Here is a 22,256-nt window from a genome sequence, read left to right on the forward strand (position 1 = left end):
AGGCGACCATTTGAGTCGAGAACATGTACGCCTCCATCGTCGATGCTCTAAACAGCCCTCTCGGAGCACCTGCCTGAAGTTTAGTGCCACTTTCCATGGAGTAAATTAACACAGGCCCGTTGCAAGTTCATAAATACACACACATCTCTTTATTTATTTATTTCGAAAACACGGGTGTCGTAATGGCTCTTTGTAGACGGCACAACACCAATGACACTGTACACTGCAGACTTGGATCTCTAGCAACAAAAACAAAAAAAAAAAGGGCTCGACACTCCTACGTTATCCCCTCCCCTGCAGGGAGACCGGGTGCTTCACAGCTTGACATGTTTTCGATGCCACCAATACAAATTTTAAGCTTGGTGGCAGTTTGCGACATGCTACGTCAGTATTAATTTGAATAAAAGTCCGAAAGCCATCTGCGCACGTCTAAAGGCCGTGTGCAAATGGCTTTGGCTGTTTGCATGGTTTTTATGGCTAAAGTCATCTATCTGCTAACGGCTGAAGGTCGTGTATGACCTTTAGCCGTGTGCACAACGACCTTTTGCCATTAGCATGGCTAAAGGTTGTTGCTAAATCCAGGTCTAAAGGTTGAATCTTGTCGAAGCTGCGCTAGGTCGCAACCTGTCCCGAAATGCAATCACCAAGATTGGTGATTGCTGTCGAGACCATGCAAGAGCCAATAACGCACATTCTCATCTCATCTGCAGCCACACTAGCAGACCTTGTAGACAACCCAGCACCAGATAGCTTTTCTATGTTTTCAACTGTGTTTACCAAACAAGACTCACAATTTTTTTTTTCTCAGTAGCTCCTTTTTTAGTCTAAAACAAACTGTTCGGCCGGTCAAGACGGAACATTCCATTTCGAACTACGCCTTAGAAGTGGCACTCGTGTGCACTGAGCTATTTTAATTTTGTGAGACTTGGCTCAGTGCTTTCCCAAATTCTCGCCACCTCGGTTCTGCGCTACTTCGGTTGGATTGCTGCAAGTCGGAGAATGGTAGCAGCTGTTTCCAGTATCTAAGACACGCTAAACACACCGAGACAGATGCATAATAAAAAGCGTGAAACTCCTAAACGCGATTTGAATGGAGTTTGCAGAAATATGTCGATAGTTGAACTGTGCTGCGTGGCTGCCTGTTTGGTATTGCTAGAGCCGTCTCCACGAAAAGGAGATGCGCCACTGCGAGTTACATTTATCCAGCACAAACACCTCCTGTTTGCCGCCGCTACAATTCAACTGCCTTGGCACCGACGTCCGACGCTACCCGTTGCTAAAAACAAGTTGAAACTTGTAAGACCCGACAAACAGACTACAAAGTTTTTGCTTTCGTCGTCCATGGACGCCGGAAACAAAAAAAATGACATTTTCTAGACGAGTTTTTTTTACGACTGCCGTGACACTTCGTCTAGAAAATGCTCCCTGCATACGAAACTGTCCGAAGCATGCAAGACAACCGGCGCACCTTCCTCGTAGGGACAATCGAGCAGCCAAACAGGGTGCCACTGCAATCTCTGGGAATGTGTAAACAAGTATTGCTCTCCTTGGGCACCGGCTTTGTCCCTGTACAAAAATAATGCAGACGTCTTCCACCCACATCTCGATTTGCGTCAGCACCGAGCAATGCCCGTCGGAGCTTAATATTCACCTGAGGAAAAATCTGAACGAGCTGCCTTTCTACGCTGGGCCAGAAGATGGTTTAGAAGCCGACTTAAAGAAAGCATGAAAGCTGGCTTCTAAGCTGTCTTCTGCTGGCTTGTAGGCCAGCCTAGAAGCCAACTTAGCAGACAGCTCAGGAGCCAGCTTTGACAACAGCTTAGGAAACAGCCTAGAAGCTTGCTCAGAAGACAGCTTAGAAGGCGGCATAAAGCCCAGCCTCGAGAACTGCCCCAAACAGTCTAAGAGAAACCTAACAAATAAATTTGAAAAGCAACCTAAGGGTCACAAATGCAAAATCTGCCCTGCATCTGAGATGGAAAGGACAGCGAGTGTTGAAAATGGGAACATCACCGAGAATGAAGTACAAATGTAAAACACCGACTGTACACTACGACAAAAAATACTGCCGAACCAAACTCGTGCATCAGTAAACGCTAAAACTGCCGCCTAACTAAAAATCCGCGAGGGGAAAAGGGCGTTACGGTGACTCGCACGACCTTGTGTTTGTTCGGCGCGGACCTGCCTCCCTTGTCGGCAAACACTGCTACCACTGAGAAACTAAGACAAACAGAGTCCATTAGCTCTTTCAGTAAAAACACTCCTGTCGCTGACCCAAGACAGCGTTGAAACCATGACAGCTTGACCCGAGCTTCGGCAACTTGGGTGCAATCGTTTGAGATTCACCGAGAATCGGTATCGGTGGTTCCGTTCGGAGAAGCTAGTCCCTATCCTTTCAGTAAAAGGCTAACTGACTGCATGCTCCACGAACGATAAGACTACCAATGAGAAAGAAGTGAGTGACTAGCTGCTCTGCGTGCCTCAATTTTCCGTCTGACCGTAAAGATACCTACCGTGCCACAAGGCGTTCTTGTGTTTTCTGGCCTACGGGAGGGCAGCAATACAGCCGAATGCTCGTCGCTCCCTGGCAACATCTCGGGACGAGAAGCTGTCGGCTCTTCCAAGGTGCTACCTCCCCGTTTCAAGTTGTTGTGGCTGAATTCCTCCGACTAGTCCTGCAGCGGTGCCCAAGATTCTTCTCGCTAACGGGGCTCAAAGTGGCACACCACTGTCACGTCGTTAGTGTGCTGACAACTGCGCCCTCCGATTATCGAAATGCAGCGAGAAACGGTGTCACGTAACTAAAAGACGGAACCAACCTGCCGAAGTCGCACGTGCGACTGCATCGAGTTCGTGGTCTCGGGTGCCCGTCGCGTCCAAGTGCCGTCGTTTCTCAGTTTGATTGACGGGTGTCGCCACCGTTGCCGGCACGTCTAGTGAAACCTGTATTGCCGTGCTGGTTTTAGGGTGACGTAGGTCCGCTTCATGTCATCGCTCTCCTCCCGCTTGACCTCCGAGTATTTCTCCCCTTTGACGCTGACGATTTTGTTGTCGCGGTAACGTATGAGTTTCTTGGGCTCCTGTGGGCGAGACAGAATGTTGCCACAAGTTAGCTTTGCTCTCTTCAGCTTATGCAGGCACCTTCCCTGCTTTTCGGCAGGTTTATAGCATCTGGTGCCAGATGTTCAAGCAGCTTTCAACGCTTGACTGGTTTTTCACTGCCTCGTCGTGTTTGGCCGTGCAAACGTTTGGAAACTTTGAACACTGACTTGGACATTGGTGCATTCACTTGGATCTCCGAATCAAATAGTGGTATTATAAGGGCTGATGTTCAGATAATTTAGAATATTTTGAAAACATTTTATGTCAAGCCACTTTAACTTTGTCGAGAGCATTTTTCCTTCGCACGTCGCAACTACGTCTCTGTTCGTGTTGCAACGCTTTCCTGCTCTAAAAGTGAAATGTCTTTATTTGAACATTCAACATTTGGCAGACTATTTCAACATTTGGCAGAAAACAGTCTGCCAAATATTGTTAATTAAGGAGGGACACTACCCAGAAAAGTCAACTTCTGTACCGCTTGCTTGATTTCAATCAAATTTGCAGCGGAAGTTTATGAGTGGCAAGCCCATCCCTGCCAAATTTCATTGTCCTATGTCAATTCTGAAACTTGTGACGAATGTTACAATATGAAAGTCAGTGTGTTTGCTTAGAAAAACTAGCGTTTTAAAATAAAATAAATATTCACGATTTTTATGTGGAATGTAGTCGTAGGAATACCCATTGCACATACCCAGCTAATTATTTTGCTATATTGCACTGTTTTTCGTAAATATAACTCCCTAAAAAGATTAAATTTTTTTTCATGTCTGCACTTTTTACAAATGTAGTTTTTTTAGCGTAAAAGAATGTTAAAGTAGAAAAACTAACCAGCCAGGCATGTTCCTCACAAAATTCTACCCTAGAAAACCACCTAAGAATAATTCTTTATTGTGTAGTAGAAAAACGACAGTTTTCCTAAAGTGAAAATTATGCCGAAAAGTGGAACAGAGAAAAATGCATTTAAAATACTCCAACCCCTACCTTTTCTTTAGCATTGGTGGACCGAAAATAACTTATCAAAAATTAACTATATATACAGTGTAAACTAATGAAACTTTCTATGAATACTCTCTAGATGTTGGTGGATGAAAATATGGCGTTTTTTCAAAATCAACTTTTTTTTAAGAAATTGTTTTTTGCGGGTAGTGTCCGCAAAAGAAAAGAAGAAAGTATGTTCATTCTCAACCCAGTCAGAAGCAGCACGCTTGTCTAAAAGAGTAGTTAAATTTTGTAGAAATTATTGGAATTCAGCCTTTGAAAGCACCCGTTCTGATTTGGAACCATTAAAACAGTGTGACCCTTCAATAGACGCTTTGCAAAAATCCCAAAAGCCTGCGCGTGCCGAATTATGGGAGTCTGATATGCCCCCCCCACCCTTAGTCTTTCCTCCCGCTAACATGTGGTATAGGCGAGCAGGCGCAGGTTACCATGGCAACAACGTTCAAGCAGCCAAGAGCCGAGTCGGACAAGCGACGAGCGCACGGAAATCGGAGAGAAGGTATCGCGTTGGCTATTTTGCGAGGCTGCCCCTATCTCATCCCTCTCCTTTGCACCAACTCAGTCGTCTGCTGCACCAACGCTTTGTCGAACCTAGCCGAACCCTACCGCGTTCGTGGTGAAAAGTAAGTGGATTAAGCGACACTGCCAGACGGAAAGGTAAGTTACGACAAACAACGCATTCGATGAAGGGAATAGCTACACCTGTCGCGATGTGTTTACGCTGACACTGCGCCGCCAATGACGTACGATGTTCCGGCAGATAGGTGGGATGGCGGATGGCTGTGACAACTGCTGGCGCTACTCGGGCGCAGTAGCGACGAGAAAGTGCGTGATCTGTGCCGAAGGTTCCCGAAATACCCTGCCGTTGCGGCGCCGTACGTTTTGCAACAGGTCTACTCATGCTTGCCTCAATCCCAAATATGCCGCTTGCACATGTTCCATTCAAATTCTCTTTACACAAGTGCAACAGATTTTACAAACAGTTGCTGACAATAAATAAAAAAGCTATAGTCAGTTACAGGTTAAGAAGGTAGCGGCAAATGCCCCTCAAAGGGAATCGGATATCCCTCCGCCACCTTCGCATCCAACAGCGTCCCACCGTTTCCGTGACGTCGCGGCCAACGCGCGAGGAGGGTCTTGCCTTTCTGTACATATTTGTTTTATCTTTCGACTTTGACTTAGCATTGTGGAACCCCCGAGAGGGAGATTAGAGTTCTCCCCCACCGACGGAAACAAATGCGACCTTCGGGGATTAGCTTCCCCCCCGATGGATACAAAGGCTGCTTTCAGGGGCTCGGTTCCCTCTCCGATGAATACAGAGGTCGCTTTCTTAAAAAGTGGGATCGAAGACGAGTTGGAATCCATTGAAGCGGAACAAGGAGCGTTTCCAGTGAACTCTTCTTTCGACTGCGGAGAGATTTGAAACGGGCGCATCACACTTGTGGGAGGAGCTTCTCCTACCTTCTTGACTTGTAACCGACTATAGTTCTACATCTGACCCTCCTGACAATGCATTCCTGTTGCCCCACCTTATCATTGCTGCAGTTCAGCACATCTTTGGACATTTTGCTAAACCTTCATACTTCCGATAAGTCATACCGTTTTGGGTGCCACGGGCCTGTGTTCCTTTCCGTCCTCGTCCTGGTCAATGTAGCCGTATCTGTTGGGGAAAGAGGAGCTACCGTTTTATCCTTTCCACACGGGGTCACCCCCACCATTTCTCGATTTTACAAAGAGACCATGCAACTTCCTTCGGCAGTTTTCGAGCGAATTGTGCACTTGCACAGCTTTGATTGGCTCTCGCACACGCGACTGCCCCTAGCTGTGGCTACACTGGCACAGAACGTTCTCCCTATGCATGTATAAACGTAGGCGACATTTATCGGATCACGCCCGGTGCGACTGATAAATACCGCCTACGTCCATTAAACTATCTTCTTGTTTCTCTGCACGGCATGCTGTCGACCGCTTCTTTATCTTGATACGACACACACTTATAATTCGTTTGCCGCAACATAGACCTCGCAAGTCTTAAAAAATTGACTCTTTTCGAGGTGCTACCCTAAGCACACCTTCCATTCTCTTTACTTATTGGTGCATTTGGACCTTTAACAGGCATTCCCTTATCACTCCGACACTGAAAGGCGCAGTTCAATTAACACGCGCAATTCGTGGTTCATGATCCAGCCTCTAGTTTCGTGTTTCCTGCGACGTCGTCTGCTACAACTTCAAGACCATTTTTGATGCACGGGCGGCGTAGGACGCTAAACACGCCCGTCGCGACGCATTTCAGGTACCCTGTTCTCTGAGCGTGCCTCAGTCTGCATCGACCCAAAGATGGCCGTCGACCGTTGCCGAGTTTGTTTCTGGCGAGCGAGGTTCTCGGGCGCATACCGGTTCCGCAACTATGGTCGCCGACAGAACGAGAAAGTTCGGACGTGTCTTTCGAACACCCGGCCTCCGCGCCTTCCCACCTGGTGAGAATCTGCTCCCGGAGCTCCTTGTCGCCCAGCGTGAGTGCGGCCAGCCCCTGACGCGAGGAGGAGTGGTGCGGGGGACCCCTGGAGAGCGTTGCGGGGATCCCTTCCCCCGCTTCAGGGTCCCTCTGCTCAAGCAGCAGCAGCTGGGCGGCCTCCTCGGAGTCCCCGCCGGCCACCCGCAGGCAGCGGCGCACCTCCAGCGAGCACACTCCGGGAAACATCTCGCACAGCGTCCGGAACGTGTCCTCGTCGCACAGTGAGGACTCGTCCTGCGGTTCGGGAAGAGGAACCTCAGCGGGCTTTGCCACTCTACGCCGATGTCGGGTTTCACTGCATTGCACCGGCAAGCGCACGTCAAGCTTCACCACTTTGCACTAGAGTGATGTGTTGGGCTTTACCACTTTACCAGTGTCAAGCCTGGTTGAGACACAGTGTTGGGTACAGTACATCTAAGAAGTACTTAAAGTAAAGTACACAGTAAATGAGGGGCTATGTACTTGAAGTGAAGTATTATAAGTGCAATGTACTTTTAAGTAAAATACTATTGGTGCAATGTACTTTCAAAGTAATGTACAAGTACTTTGTAACACAATCGCTCATGATGACTTTTCATTCACCTATACAGTGTCTTTTATTTTTTAACTGGTAGACATTGCCCTAGGGGTGATTGGGGGGCATCAGTTATTTTCAGAAATGGCGGCAAATATTGGATAAAATTCAGTCGCCAGAGAGTAGTTGTTTAACTCTCGTTGATGAACTATTTAACACATTAAACTTCTAAGGCACTTATTTGTATCGGTTCTAGCGCTACACAGAAATGACCGGATGACGTCTAAAAAATCAACAGTGCGTTTTCATGTGACGATAAACCTTTTTTTCATGCGAAAGCCTTACGTGTCTTATTACAAGAAAAGGCATCGGCGTTGTGCCCGAAAGATGGCCATAAAAATGTCATCAAGCATGCATTGCTCAAGGTCAAAGCAGACACCAAGAGAAGCACAGCAACGAAGAGGCTTCGTCACGGAATCCGTGAAGCCGGGGGGGAGGGCGCCGTCTCCACGCAGTGAGGGAGTGTAATGTCGCCGCCAGAGTGTCGTGTGCCAAAGGAAGACGTGACGCGCTGCCTATGGCCTGTTGGTTGCGCTTCGGACTTCATCTGTGCTTGTTGTGCTCTTCGTGCGATGGGCTGTGAGGCAACCGCGTCTACATCTACAGCCTCAACATCAGCAGCAGCATCTATGTCTACGGCAGAACCGAATACGTTACTGGCAGAAACAACTTTAGTATGTGTAGAAACATTACTATAAAACATTTTAACCGCAGGACTATAATGGTTTTGCATTCCTACACGTAAGCAGTCTTTCTTAACATTATTTTTTTGTCACTCAACCTTACTGGGAAAGCGAGCGCGTTATCTTTGAAGAGCCTAATTTCACCAAGACCAAACTCGGGGATGTACTTTCAAGTCGGAAGTTATGCTTTCCTTAAAAACTCCCAGAAAAAAAATGCCTTAAGTACTACTTGAAGTAGTACTTAATTTAAGTATTACATAGTACTTAAAGTAAAACGTTAGTACTTAAAGTACTTAAAGTAAAGTACTTAAAGTAAAACGAGAAATGGTTGCTCGTAATATTGTCGGAATTATTTCCGGGTCGTGGCGAAAGAATAACGCGTAAAAAACCGGGGAATATGTGCAGACCGGAAGTGGGCCAGAGCAACCCGAAAAATGGGGTCGGTGTGTTATCTCGTAAGCAGTCCTAAGCGAGCACAACGCAATCGGTCAAACTCAAATGCAAATGTGTGAGCCTGCCTTTAAGTCCCAGAGAAAACATGTAGAAAGGGCACGCAATGAAGTGAACTTCTTTACCTTGCATTGACGCACGTGCTTGTCGGGCATCTCTGCCATGCGGCAGCATGCTGGGAGAAGTGACTGGTCTGGGGGAGCTCCTTGATTAGCTAGGTAGGTTCGGAGGTATAGAGTGGGTGCTTTATGGTGTCCTTTGCTCATTTTTCAAACGTTTCAAAAGTAACAGGTGGGCGCTGTTTGTGACATGGGTGCATGCTCCATATTTTAGCCAACTCTGTCGACTAACCGCCTGCAGACGAGCCACCTCGTCCCAAGCATGGCACGCTACTTTGCTTCTGCCTCCAGGGTAAGCAGGCTCGTGCTCGAAAGCCCCCGCTGGAGAGGAGCACAAAAGAATTATAACGTTGGTTTTGGCATAAACTTTTATTTGCCATTTTCTCGATGGCTATATCAAATTTAGAGATAACAAAGAGCATGCCGGAAAGACTACAGCCTGGGCATTCCTAAAATGTGTTAAGTTTGAGGAGTAGACCTTTGCAAAAATCGCAAAAGAGTGGACGTGAATGCCTGCATGTAACATAGAAGAAAACATGCGTAAGAGAGATTAAGAAAAGTAGCGCAATTGCTTGCCTGCACTTGCTCGCTCGCCTGCATTTCCTTCGTCATCTGCCAACACTGGTTCCGTACAGACCGTTCCCGGCACTTCGGGCACCACGGAAAGCGCTACATGCTTTGCAAAAGATCTATCGAGTCCACGACAGATTGGCTCCCGTGGAGATTGAAGCTGCTCACTTGCCAGTTCTCACAATTTTTAGTCGGAGTCGATGTATGCATTCGGTCAGCAACGCGATCGGCATACTTTCGCCGGACGTTAGCAAGTGAGCAGCTTGCTCTCGGAGGTGTCAAACTCACGCAGATGGCGATGTGGTTGGGCTTCCCGGCGTCGTCTTCCGACTGGCTCACGTTTCTCGACCGCGACGCGGACTTGTTGGATGACGACCTGAGCTCCGCGGAGGATGGGGGCTTGGAGGGTGCCCATCCGTTGGGCTGTGCGCTGCTCCCAGTGTGCTTGGCTGCGGCATACCGTCTCCAGTCACGCATTTAGAGGCACTCCATTAAGAGGCACTCGGAGGCCGCAGCGAATGAATGCTGTCCATTGTTCGTCATGCAGACAACAAATAAAATTTATATTGCCGGGTAATAAAAATGTTGAAAAGAAAAAAATATATGCGAACCAATATTTATTTAAACTGAAGGGGTTAATCTTTAAAATTTCTGTTGCAACTTTTTTTTCTTTTAGGGGCCTTTTAGTTAGTCAATAAAATAAATTGCACTCTCGCCCATCAATGACACCCCTTAAAGAGACTCGTTTTATGGACTAAAATGTAACGGCAGCAATTCTGAGACAATCCCTCGGTGTCTTTGCACAAACAGAAAAGGATGCCTAAATTTGGGGTGGGCTATTTTTCAGGGGTGAGGCATCTCACTGGATATCATGGTACTTAGTTGTACTTATAACTTCACAAGCATGCTCCTACGTTTTCTACGGCTGACAAAGTGATTCCCCCAAAAATCGTTATCTAAAAAATAACCCTTCTTTTTTCTAGAATATATTTTCAATCAAAGAAAAAACAAGACAACCTTTAAACAAGACAACCTTTAGAGCGGAACACAATCCTAGCGCTCTTGAAGCATTGTGGAAAAACGGGAAATGGCCCCACCTGGCTGCTTCCTGACCTGGCCAGACAGCAGACGCACCCACGACGAGATCTTCGCGCTGCAATCAGAGAGCGCTGCCGTCAGGCCCCCAAAAGGACATTTCCCCCTCCGTCCCTTCGTCAATTCGTTCTAATTACGATATGCCGAGGCATTTAAAAGACAACCAGACAATAATTTTGAGAATCGCGGTAATGATGCGGCAAATACGAAAAGCGGGTTGTTTCACGCCCTGGCTTCTGGGCGATGGATTGGAGAGGCTCGCAGTAATAGCAGAATAATGAATGAAACAAAAGACCCCCAAATTGGATTGGGTTAAAAGTTTAAACCTTCATATCAAATATTAACATAAAAAAAATCATATTACTGCTGTTGCTAAACTAGACTGTTGCCAAACAGACGCAGAACTAGTGCAACGAGCACGTGGCTTGCACTGCGCCGTTGGCTTAGGGACGAACGGTAGGTTCGGCGACGTCCGCGAAATCCCCTTTGAACCCCGGTCAGAACATGGGAGCAGGCGCACTCACTCTCGGATGTGCTGGAAGCTGGGAATGTAGGCAGACAGCATCTCCCGGAACTCGGACACGTCAAAGCCCTCCTCCGCGATGTCCGACTCCAGGATGGCCACCACGTACGACAGCAGGATCTCGTCTATCACCCTGCAGGTGTCGAGGCCGCCCAGCACAATGCCCGGGACCACAGTAACCAGCAGGACCAAAATGGCGAGGTGTCTTTCGAACGCATGGCCTCCGGCACGAGGCGGCCGCCTTCTACTGTGTTTTGGCTGCACGTGCGCTCTCAAGGTTCGCGTGAAGCCGAGGTGTTATCGAAGGTACAAAGCTTGCACTTGAGGCAGAACAACCAAAAGACCTCCCTGCAATTCTCGTTCAGTGGCTATAGTTAGTTAGTAGTGTTGTGTGAATATTCAAATTGCAGTTTAGAATACTACGCTATTCGATTTTCACTTTTAGATGAACTGCGATATCAATACTTTTTGGAGTGTTGATCGCAACGGGTCAGCCTCGTGGAGTGCGCGTCTCACCGGACACCTTCCGCACTATGGTGAAGCAATAGTTGCAGAGCTCGGGAGCGCTGCTTTGCCGCGATGCACGAATGCTCGGCAAGAAGCATACTCAAAGGGGCTAACCCGCTGCGATTATGCAGATTTATGTTAGGCAGCAACGTCTCGACAGCCCGTGTTCATCATTCGTGCTTGCTTTTAACGCGTAGTGTTAAGGAGCTCGTGTCGCAAAAAAGCCGGCGTCAGTGGCGTTGCGACGGGAAAGTCCCGAGTGGTCGATAGGTTCATGATGTCGCAGCCACATGACTTTGCGCGGAAATTTCAAACAAATCACAAAGCTCTCGTGAATTGTGACGTCACACGTGAAATGAAATTGATTAGAAAACATGACATGTAATGCAAATTAAAGGTCGCCACAAGTCTCAAATGATTTCACTATAAAGTAACTCATATTTTAATAATTTTAGGTGGGATTCAAACCCACAACCCTTTGGTTGCAAGCCAGCTGAAATCCAAACAAAACATGAAGGTAAGGGATATTTTGCCGAGAAACTTAGCATCTTCGTGGCCAAGTCCGTTGCCAAAAACGTCAGCAGACACTCTGAGGATTCCGGTAGACAACTTTTCAAACTGATGTCGAAGGAAAATGAAAAGAAAAGACAGTGAAGCAAGTCAGCATGCATGGCTTCATTGTTGTGGTTTACGTTGATGTAATGATTCCATAGCGGACAAAGCTACCGAGAGACGTGTTCAGAAGAAGAAAATATTTAGAACACGGTTTCGATGAACATATGCACAGAAAACCAGAGAAATGTTTCCAAAACGCACGCCACAATAAATGGGCAGGCACTCATTGCTCTTTTCAGGAATTGCTGAGGAACTGCTGCCCTGCATAAACATGGGTGGATGACTCAGATTGACATACGCTTTGGTTTCCTTCATTCACGGTTTTGTGAAATTTGATGTCTTTCTTTTTCTACTGTTAGTGTTTATCAATGGGAGAGGAAATGTCATTTGTGCAAGCATTAGGGGAAAGTGCAAGAAGGAACGAAAAAAAGGGACCCAGAAAAAGAGTTGCAACTCCCTCTCCTGTAAAGCAAAACTCCAACATACTCTGTTGTGTCCTCCCCGGTCTCTCGCTGAATGAAGCAGACGAGGGAACTCTTGACGGACAAGTCGGTCGTGGACTCGTCGTCTGCATTCATGGCTCCACCTGCATGCGAGAGCAGGCGACCGGCCCCGGCCAACATCGGCTAAGCCAAGTCAAGTCACAAAGGGAAGCTTTCAGTCCTGAAAAAGAAACTGAGGTGGCCTCCACTTGAATTCAGCCGTAGCTGCGTGAAAACTAGTGAAAGCCAAGCCAGCCATGCAACAGGATGGCTGCTCAAACGGGTTGGGAATATGACAGTGACGAAGGGGTACCCAAGGCACTTCAATGTGAGAGAAGAAGGATAGAAAAAAAAGTCTACCCAGCCAATCCAGCTTCTGGAGAAGTATCCCGCTCCGATTTTAAGGACTTGTTTCCCACTTTTGGCGCTTACGTAAGAGCCAGCCTCCGCCGTCGCAACTCGGGGACACTTCTCCAGCGGGTATTTGCTCTCAATTCGAAGCATGCAGCTTCCGTTCGACCAAAAACCGGGTGTACGTCCGATTGCACTTTCGGAGGAGGCGAGGAGACGCCGGGTATCACACGGACCGGAAGAGCCCTTATACAACCGACAGAAGACAGAGGGAAATCGGTGCTCCCCGTAAAAAGTGGTACGCCGAGCGAAAGTTGTCGTGCGAGCTCTCCCCTCTTCTTTTTTTTTTTTTTTCGGGGTGACGCTGCCGATCGACCCAGATAGGAGACGACTCACGCAGGAAGGCGATCTCGTATGATGTGCCGCGCGAGCACCAAAGCCCAAAAGCGAGCTACGGGCGCGAGCTAGCCCGCGCTCCTTGCAAAAGCGAGCTACGGGTGCGAGCGCTCGTTCTGCAAAGGGACGTTTCAAAGCCGAGGTCTGGTGCTCTCGCGCTTGTAGTCTTGGCTGCATTCTCGGTGTGAACAGAGTAAAACAAAGCGCCGCACGGGAGACAAACCGAGAATACTTGTGGAGTAAAGCAAATTTGTTTGTTTGGTTTTTCGCTTTGTTTTGACGGGTGAACCGGGAGCCTAAACCAAGCTTTCGGCAGTATAAATAGCTGTTGAAAAACGGACGGTTTATAGCGGTATTGAAGCGCAGGGTCTTGAGGTATTCTTTTTTTCTGATCGGATATAACCGCGCAAGAAGCTGCAAGCGTCGATAATAACACTCGGGAAAATGCAGAGGGGTCCGGGTATTCAAGCGTGAGCGATAAATGAGCGTCAAGTAGTCACCTTTTGTTGGAAGAGTTGCAAAGAAGAGTTCTGGCGACGAGATGCTGTGAAGATGAGGAGACTGACGAGCGCAAAAATTAAAAACAAATATTTTGAAAGACGCATAGAACTGTGGCGACCCCTGTAAACAAATGTAACGCCTCCATCTTTGTTTAAAGAGGCGAGCTACAGTTAGGGGTGTCGCGAACTTTTGTCGAACCAGAGAGTTCGAAAAAGTCGAACCTGGTCGAACTCGACCCGCGGCCGGTTCGCGACACCCCTAGTTCTGATTACGTTTACTTCGAGCAGTTTAAAATGATTTAAAACGGTTAAAGGAGAAAGTTCAAAATGGAAAGGCATTTTGCGAGTATTTTTGCTAGAGGGGCCGAAGCAACCGAAGGAGCCTTTCACGATAGGGTCAATAGGGTCGCAGTTCTCCCAGTTCTCACTCCTACTCACTCCCCATGACTGAATAAACCCTTCAAAAGAATTGATACTACAAGTGGAGAAAACGAACGCACTCGATCCCGCTCACTTTTGTATCGCGCTGAATCAGTTGTGTTTTGGATGGTTATGAAGCGACCGAAGACAGCTGAAAGGTTGACAGTTTGACTGACGGCGTTCGCAGCGTGCGGTGGGCAGAATGTCGTCGGACATCCGTGCCCAAGTGTCCCGACTCCGAAGCGTCCTGAACGACATACACGAGCTGGTGGAGGACGCTGGGGAAGCAGCAGACAACGACAGCGTGCTCGCGCGGGCTGGCGGGCAGCTTAAGCTGGTCGCTGGCACGCTTTTAGAGATCAAGAACAACATTAAGAACTGTCGTCAGGAGCCCGGTATGGACAGCGACGGCTGGGGCGACGACGAAGACGACTTTGACAGAAGCATGCTGGACGTGTGTGCCAGAGCCGAGAGGTGCGACACCGAGAGAGACGCCCAAGACCCCGTGATCGACGTCCAAGACCCCGTGATCGACGACTACGACATCGAGACCGACGACGACGATGAAGTGGACAAGACTTTGGCGGTGACGACCGTTCCCGACGAAGTCCTTGAGAAAGAACCACCACCGTCCGAGGCGCATCTGCGCGCCCTGAGGACCCACTTCGGCCACACGGCGTTCCGGCCAATGCAGTGGCGGATCGTCCGCTCCGTGCTCGAGTCCAAGCGGGACAACTGCGTCGTGATGGCCACGGGCTACGGCAAATCTCTTTGCTACCAGTTCCCGCCTGTCTTCACGGGCAAGACGGCCGTGGTCGTATCGCCTCTCATATCGCTGATGGAAGACCAGGTCAGGGGGCTAGCGGCCGCAAACATCCCGGCCTGCCTATTAGGTTCGGCGCAGAGCGACAAGCACGCGGTCACCGACGGCGTCGAAGCCGGCCGCTACCGCTTGGTTTACGTGACTCCCGAGTTCGCGGAGAGTGGCTCGGCCATCTTCGAGAAGCTGGATGAACAGGTGGGCATCACCCTGTTCGCCATCGACGAGGCCCACTGCGTGTCCCAGTGGGGCCACGACTTCAGGCAGGCCTACCGGCAGCTGGGCAAGCTCAGGACCCGCTTCGGGCACGTACCCTTCCTCGCACTCACGGCCACGGCGACTCCAGTCGTCCGCGAGGACATAGTCCGCGCACTTAACCTCAAGCAGGTCGTGCTGACGTGCACTAGCTTCGACAGGCCTAACCTGTACCTAGAGGTCAGCCGCAAGGCGGTCATGGTGGACGATTTAAAGGATGTGGTGCCAGATGACGGCAGCCCGACCATAGTCTACTGCTCGACGCGGGCGTCGACGGAAGAGGTCTACAAAGTCCTGCTGAACCAGGGTCTCAAGTGCGCTGTGTACCATGCTGGGCTGTCGCTGGAGGTGCGCAAGAAGTCCCACGCAGACTTCCTCAATGACCGGGTGCAGGTGGTGGTAGCGACGGTGGCTTTTGGCATGGGCATCGACAAACCGGACGTCCGCAGGATCGTCCATTACGGCGCGCCAAGGGACATTGAGTCTTACTACCAGGAGATTGGCAGGGCGGGCCGGGACGGGCTGCCGGCCTCCTGTCGAGTCCTCTACTCGCCGGGGGACCTAGTGACCAACAAGTACTTCCTCAAGGACATCTCCAACCCTACCTTTCTGCAGCACAAGACAGACATGCTGAACAAGATGCAGCACTACCTGACCAGCACTCGGTGCCGCCGAAAGCTTCTCCTTGCCCACTTTGCCAGCGAGGAGGCCCAGCGGGTCGGAGGGACAGCCCGCTGCTGCGACAACTGCGAGCACCGTCTGCAGCGCAGCAACAGCAAAGGCGACCGGGACGACCGGCGGGACTATGCCAGAGAGGGACGCCTGCTGCTCCGCGTGGTCAAGGACACTGGACAGCGGTACGGGCTTGCGACACCCATTGCGGTTCTCCGGGGCTCAGTGTCGCAGAAGGTGCCGCAGTACCTGCGAAACGGTCCCAACTTTGGCGCAGGGAAGGAGAGGACGGAGGCCTTCTGGAAAGCCTTTGCGAGGCTCCTCATGGCCGAAGGCTACCTGGCGGAAAAGGCCATCCACAATGGCAAAATGGCCGATCGGGGTTTCTCGTCCCGTTTCCTCTCGTCCGTGGTGCTTACTCCCAAAGGCAGCACGTGGCTCGATCGCGGTAAAGACGGGCTTTCATTGGAGCCCACCACTGAACTGCTGGCCCTCGAAGAGGCAACGCGGCGCCCTCCCAAACCACAGGTCATTCCATGCGCTGACGTTCTCAACATCCTGGCGAGCAGACGGCGCGACGAAGACAAGCCCGCCGACTCGGGGCCATCGTGCGAGCCCGTGGAGTCGACTGAGGAAGAGAAGCTGCGGTCGGAGCTCTACTCTCGCCTTGTGGAGCTGCGCAACAAGCTGGCGGAGGGCTGTGGCTTTGCACCCTACATGGTCTTCAACAACCGGGTGCTCCTGGAGATCTCGAGGGTGTGTCCTTCGTCCCTGGACCAGCTGTCCAGGGTGGAAGGGGTCTCGGAGGCCAAGCTGAACAAGTTTGGGGGGCCCGTGGTGGAGATGGTGGCTCGCTTCTGTGCTGAACGTAAGCTCAACCCCCTGGAGAATGTTGCGGCCCCGCAGAGTGCGTCGACAAGTCTGGAGGCCAGCCCGTACCTGCTGCAGCAGCTGAGTGACACGCAGCAAACGACGTACGCGAGGTATCTGCAGGACAACCGGGACGTGTCGGTCGTTGCGACAGCTCGGGGGCTGGCGGTCAACACTATCATCACTCACCTTGCCGAGGCCTTAAAGGTGAGCCTCGATGACATTTCACGAAATTGTTCTCTATTACTTTTGTGCGTCTTAGCCATTGTGGGGTGCAGGAGTCTTGTCGAAACCAAGAAGTTCGAGGAAACAAATGCTTCCTACTGGCACTTTGCATTCTGTAACTGGACCTACCATTGGTCACCGTTTGAAGTGGTATCCACTTGTTCACTGCTATTCGTCTTAGTTACATTAAACTCCAAAAATATTTTTCTGGCGCTATCTGCCCGCTAAATGTTAAAAAAAAAAAATCCTTAATTTAGGATTGTATGCGACCTATTCGCCTATTGAAAATGTACTCAAACTTGAAACACCTTTTTTTTCTGGGAACATGTTGCGTTGTTTGATCACAAGAAAATAGGCTGTGCACGATTTTAATCTTGTTTTGTTAGGATGCTTTGAGGGTGTATTTTGGAACTCTGACTATTAAATAATGAACCCAAAAACTTCCAACAAAAGCCCCGTTGCTCTGGCAAGCGCTCGCACTAGAGCTTTCGCTCCACTACTACCACTTTAAAGGCTGTCACGCAAAAATTGCTTTGTCTAGATGAAGCTCTCCTCAAAGTTTCTTTCTCAGACTCTTTCTTTTCCTGGCTAAAAGGCTTCTTGTCCAGGAGCTAATCCCCACAGGTTCTCTCTTTTCTAGCTGTGTGTCTTTTGTAAAAACAAATGAACACCAAGCAATATTAACCTAGAGGACAAGTCGTGCACATTACCTGAAGGTCACATGACACTTGCATGGTTTGGGATTGCCTTGACTTCTGTGGGTTGTGGCGTCTGCTATGGTCCGTCGTAAGGTAAAATACATTAGGGGAGGAAAGGCCCTGGTGACTATAGTCATCGACACTGCTCAAAGAGAAACTGAAGCGGTTCTGCATTTAAGTAGAAATATGTTAATCGTCTTCATTAGGCCTCCAGGATCACGAATATTGAGATTACTTTTCAACTTGGTGCATGTAGGCTGCAGAAAGTCTCATTTTAAGTACCGTCAAAGCACTTCCTTCCCGGAACGTTACGTCGCAAGAGGAGATTTCGGAATCTTCGGTGCCCATCGAAGCTACGCACAGACACCCGCTATTTTTCGGGAAGGTCAGAAAAAGACGTCGTTACCGGTGTCGGTTCGGGGAATATACCTGGTAAGCTTGCAGTTGCACGCGCTGCCCACAGGAGCAACACGCGCTTGGTGGCCGAACAATTGTTTTACGACTAATGACTGGTCGGAGGTTTCTCGCGTTTGGTTGCGTTTAGTCACATCTTCAGGGAAACCGAACATGATATTCGGATTTACGAGATAAAAATACTCTAGAATTCACCTCTAACTGATTTTTTTCTTTCAAGATCCTCTTCAGCTTCCTTTTAAAAAACATGGTGAATGACAAATACGAAGCACCTTATTATCATTCCAAAGCCAACGAGATTATAGCATTAGCGATTTATTGCAGAAAGCTCATGTGGAAATGATAACTCTAAAGGCTGCTTGCATGCTCAATTTTATACGACGAAATTTTCGACAGGGTTCATGCAAAATTAAAGAAACTTTGTACTTTACGTTTACTCGCCCTTGTATTGAATATGCAGTGGTTGTGTGGGACGCAGCAACTTAATAGAAAAACTCGAAAAAATACAAAATGTGTGTGCAAGATTTGTTTTAAATGATTACCAATGCAGGGTGAGTGTCACTACCATTTAGGATAATTTAAAGTAGAAATCCTTCGTTGAATTCAGAAAAATATTTAGGTCAAAAATTTTGACACGATATGTTTAACACGTTCACCTTCTAATCAGTCGAGAAATTTTTTTACAGGAACCTTTTTATATATCAGGAAGGGCAGACCACCAGAACCAAATCCGACCCTACTTTTGCCGTGCTGTTGTTTTTGCTTTTTCTTTCTTTTTCCGAAGACAATAAAAGAATAGAATAGGTCGGCTATTGAAGGATGTTTGATGTGTATACAAGTTTGTTTGTGTTTCGATGGTCATGCTAGAAATTAATGTATTTTATGTACTCACCCCTGCTATAATGCCTGACGGACGGCGATGTAGGCCTCTGTGTAAATCAATAAATTTTAAAAAAAAGTTGTGAAGGACAAAGGCAGGAGGGAGGCAGAGACAACGTCACGGGGCAGTGGCCGACGCACGCGCGGATGCTGGGGCGAGTCTGAACTTGCAGGTGTGCAGAGTGCGTATGCTTGGTTTGTGCTACAAGATGGAGTGTGAGCCAAGTACTACTAGCGCTGGTCGGAGTAGGAGGCAAAAGAAGACGGATTGTGAACGAAAGAGACAGGCTGCCAAAGCAGCATCAGTGGATGCCACTGCTAAGCTTACAAGGCGGGCTAACGAGGACTCTTAAGGCCGGAAAAAGATTAAAGGAAGATCCATTGGTGGATCTTTAGGGAACGCCACAAATGTCATCCCCTTTTGGGAAATGCTGACGCTGACCTTGTAACGAAGTCAAAAAGAGTCAGCAAAAAAATAGAGGAAGCAAAAGAGAAAGCCAAAAGAGAAAAGTGAAGGGGTCAGTGTAAGCGTATCCCAAAGAGGGACGTGTGGCGTTTCTCGAGGGTCGTGCTAATGCATTCGCTAAGGATCCGCCAATGGATGGATCTTCCTTTAATTTTTGGCTGTCGCACAGACAAGCAAGTTGTCAGATTTCTTGGGACAATCCACGCTTGCATCTTCCAACACCAGGTGGGTCTGCCTGTGGACTTGGAGAGTCTCGGCGTCACCCCCCGGATCCTGGAGGCAGTAACCGAGGCGCTGAGGACGCTGGGCGGCGACATGAGCCGTCTGACGCCCGTCAAGGAGCTCTGTCCAGAGTACGTCGAGTTCAGCCACATCAAGGTGGTCTTTGCTCACCTCCAGGCCAAGTACGGCCTGCAGAACTCCCGGCTCTGCCTCCCAGACGCAACGGCGGCCCCCTCCGGTTCCGAAGCCACAACGAACGACAATTCTTTGGCCGCTGAAACGTCCGGCCATTCGTCGGCCTCCGCGAAGCTCAAGCAGTTTGCCGCAAAGCGCCCGGTCTCATCGGAGGAAATGATGACCGTCAGCAAGAAAATGAAACAGAGTAGTCTCTTCAGAAAGTAGCTTGGAGATGCGGGCCCGTGCACACCTCTGCGCTTGCATTTTGTACAAACTAACTAACTTAAACGGGCCGGTTCACCGGTCTCGCACCGGTTAACCAGCCCAGCGCCGCCTGTTTGGTGCCAGTTATCCGGTTTCACAATGACGGTTTGGCGTTGTTTATTCAGTTTGAAACCAGCGGTCCACCGGTTCGGTGCTGGCTAACCAGTTTGCACTGGCACTTTGCCGATTTTGGCGCCGGTTCACCAGTTCGGTACCAGTGGTTATCCGATTCGGTGGACATTTGTGTATGCGACTCGCACACAGCCCTGCGTATAAAATTCCCTTTTCCGGCAGAGAGTTTTGGGGCAAATTCGTTTGCATTCCACATGCGGCCAAAAGTTGCCAGTGTTTTAAAACTTGCATTTACATACCTCATGTTCGTGATACTCTGTGCCAACAAAATGTAATAAATGTAACTACAAAAAAAAAAAAAAAAATCTTTTCAGGATTTTTTTTTTTTTTTGAGACATTGGGTAGTTTTAGCAGATGATCTTCACTTTCCGCTCCGCTCCGAGCCTGCCCATCTACGCCGGCTACGTTCAAACTCTGAGCGACCGCACATGCGCAGAAGCAATTGCGCCGCTCCGTAGAGCGGAGCGAGCACACAAAAGCGGTTTACCTAAAACCCGCTATAATTTTCTAATACAACACCACTTTGTGTCCTCGTGATGTTCCACTGCTGCCCTTTTGGCACTCAAGACGCAACTTCATCTTCGATCCAACACACCCCCCCTATGTTGGACTTTCTGGATGTTTTAGATGTTGCTCAGGCCATTGGGTCCTGGGAAAGTAGCATCATTGCATTCTCTGCTAGCTAAACAGGTCCATACAGACAACCAAGACTTTGCAGAGCAGTTGGTTGAGGTGTGGCATTGCCGCGGAAATCGCCATTTTGGCCCTTCTAAAGTTTCGAGGCAGCCCTTCCAAACCGGCTGTGCCTAGATTGCCGCGACGCGTCGTCATACTGAAAGTATTCCTAGCCAATGTCAGTGTCTTTGACATTAATATCACCTTCTTCGTCCGGCTTTAGGATGGCATCATGCTGCATGCTTTTCCTGGAACACAAACATTGTTTCAATGCCACCAAGAATCAGCACCACATATGCTGGAGGAGCCACATGCTTGTTTGATGGCCTCCGAGAGTGACAACAAATGGTAAAAATATTATAACTTAAGTTGTGTCATTAGAGATATGTAAAATATTACCTATGCATGAATAACGGTACAGTGCAATCCACTTATAACGATAATGAGAAAACTTGAAAATGCATTTATATAACCGATTATCGTTGTATCTGAACAATAAACTGTAAGCAGTGATAGAGTGCAAGTGAGCTGGTAATTATTCAACATCTTGTAAACCCGGAGATGGGGAACGATAAAAAAAAGGACGAAACTGGTTGTTTCTAGTCTAGAAACTCTATAAATTGATTGTTATAAGTGGTATATCATTATATGTAGTATCGTTATAAGTGGATTGCACTGTATTGATTGCAGATCTAACAAAATAATGGCATATGAAAAAGTGCTTTTATGAAACAGTGTGTCACTGTGGCTTCGAATCTGATCGCTCAGAGGCCAAGGAGAAACTGCTCAACTCAAGGTCCAAGTGACTTTGGTGCAGTGTGTGCATTGATACCAGTGGCACTTTTTGTTTGCGAAACTAAATTAATTTTATTTTCGTTACTTCACTGTACACCTTTATCGCATCATTTTTAAAACTAGCTCCCCGCACCAGTTCCTCTTCCCCCACCAACTTCCCAACTGGTCCCTCTACTCCGCCGGGCAATCCTCAACAGCACCTTGCATTATAAAACAAGGCACAAAGCAAGCCTTCCTCACCACGGAATGAGAAAGATACCTGCAACGTCATCCAACTTACGACGCCAAACTGGAAAGTTTGCTTGCATCCACCTCGGGCTTTTCGACGTCTCGTAAATCAATTCATTTGCCGTGATGGTGACAGAGAGAGCTTCAATCCCGATGGCTTCAATCGTCAACGTTGGCTGTCGTTGATTTGAGAGGTCAGTGCACGCCCGGATGAGACTTGCCAGCGGTGGTCCGCGTCTGGAGGTATTGCGGACAAGCTGCGCGAGGCACTGTCCACAGCGATGGTTGGCTTGCACTCGCGGGGATTTCGCTCTGCGGGTCACCCGGCCATTGACGCCCAACGCCTTCTTGCACACTATGCTCGAAAGCGATGCGCCCGACCGTAGGACGAGGGGCGTCCGAATGCCCGCCTGGGCACGATCGTCTGCAAGCCGCGCTGCTCACAGCAGAAAGGAGAGCAGGCACAGATGCACCAGCAGAAGGTAGAGACCCAGGGCCAGCTGACTGCACCGCCAACGCCGCCCCAGGCAACGCCGCCTGCAACACGCAACGCGCCAGCTGCA

At 48.9% G+C, this 22,256-nt stretch overlaps 3 protein-coding genes across 3 annotated transcripts in view; 1 reads left to right on the forward strand and 2 right to left on the reverse strand.

Annotated features, from left to right (window-relative positions):
• Positions 1-119: 119 nt before the first annotated feature.
• On the reverse strand, positions 120-13,693 carry LOC8042665 (CUE domain-containing protein 2). Its single transcript, XM_002415681.4, has 8 exons — positions 13,482-13,693; positions 12,239-12,338; positions 10,632-10,763; positions 10,110-10,165; positions 9,301-9,461; positions 6,576-6,850; positions 5,701-5,761; positions 120-3,080 (listed from the first exon to the last, which is right to left on the reverse strand). The coding sequence occupies exons 2-8, from the start codon at positions 12,328-12,330 to the stop codon at positions 2,934-2,936; spliced, it is 924 nt and encodes a 307-aa protein (XP_002415726.2). The 5' UTR covers positions 12,331-12,338; positions 13,482-13,693; the 3' UTR covers positions 120-2,933.
• A 255-nt stretch (positions 13,694-13,948) lies between these two features.
• On the forward strand, positions 13,949-20,300 carry LOC115316193 (Werner syndrome ATP-dependent helicase). The gene is made up of 2 exons (XM_029975519.4): positions 13,949-16,725; positions 19,426-20,300. The coding sequence occupies exons 1-2, from the start codon at positions 14,104-14,106 to the stop codon at positions 19,822-19,824; spliced, it is 3,021 nt and encodes a 1,006-aa protein (XP_029831379.2). The 5' UTR covers positions 13,949-14,103; the 3' UTR covers positions 19,825-20,300.
• A 1,217-nt stretch (positions 20,301-21,517) lies between these two features.
• Positions 21,518-22,256, reverse strand: part of LOC8042664 (golgin subfamily B member 1) — a 41,514-nt gene continuing 40,775 nt past the window's right edge. Inside the window, exon 18 of the mRNA XM_029975518.4 lies at positions 21,518-22,230. The gene's annotated coding sequence lies outside the window, so the exon portion shown is untranslated. The remainder of the gene's footprint in view (positions 22,231-22,256) is intronic.

Source organism: Ixodes scapularis, unplaced genomic scaffold (genome assembly GCF_016920785.2).
Source record: "Ixodes scapularis isolate PalLabHiFi unplaced genomic scaffold, ASM1692078v2 PGA_scaffold4__175_contigs__length_147842914, whole genome shotgun sequence".
In the NCBI taxonomy this organism is placed as follows: Eukaryota; Metazoa; Arthropoda; class Arachnida; order Ixodida; family Ixodidae; genus Ixodes; species Ixodes scapularis.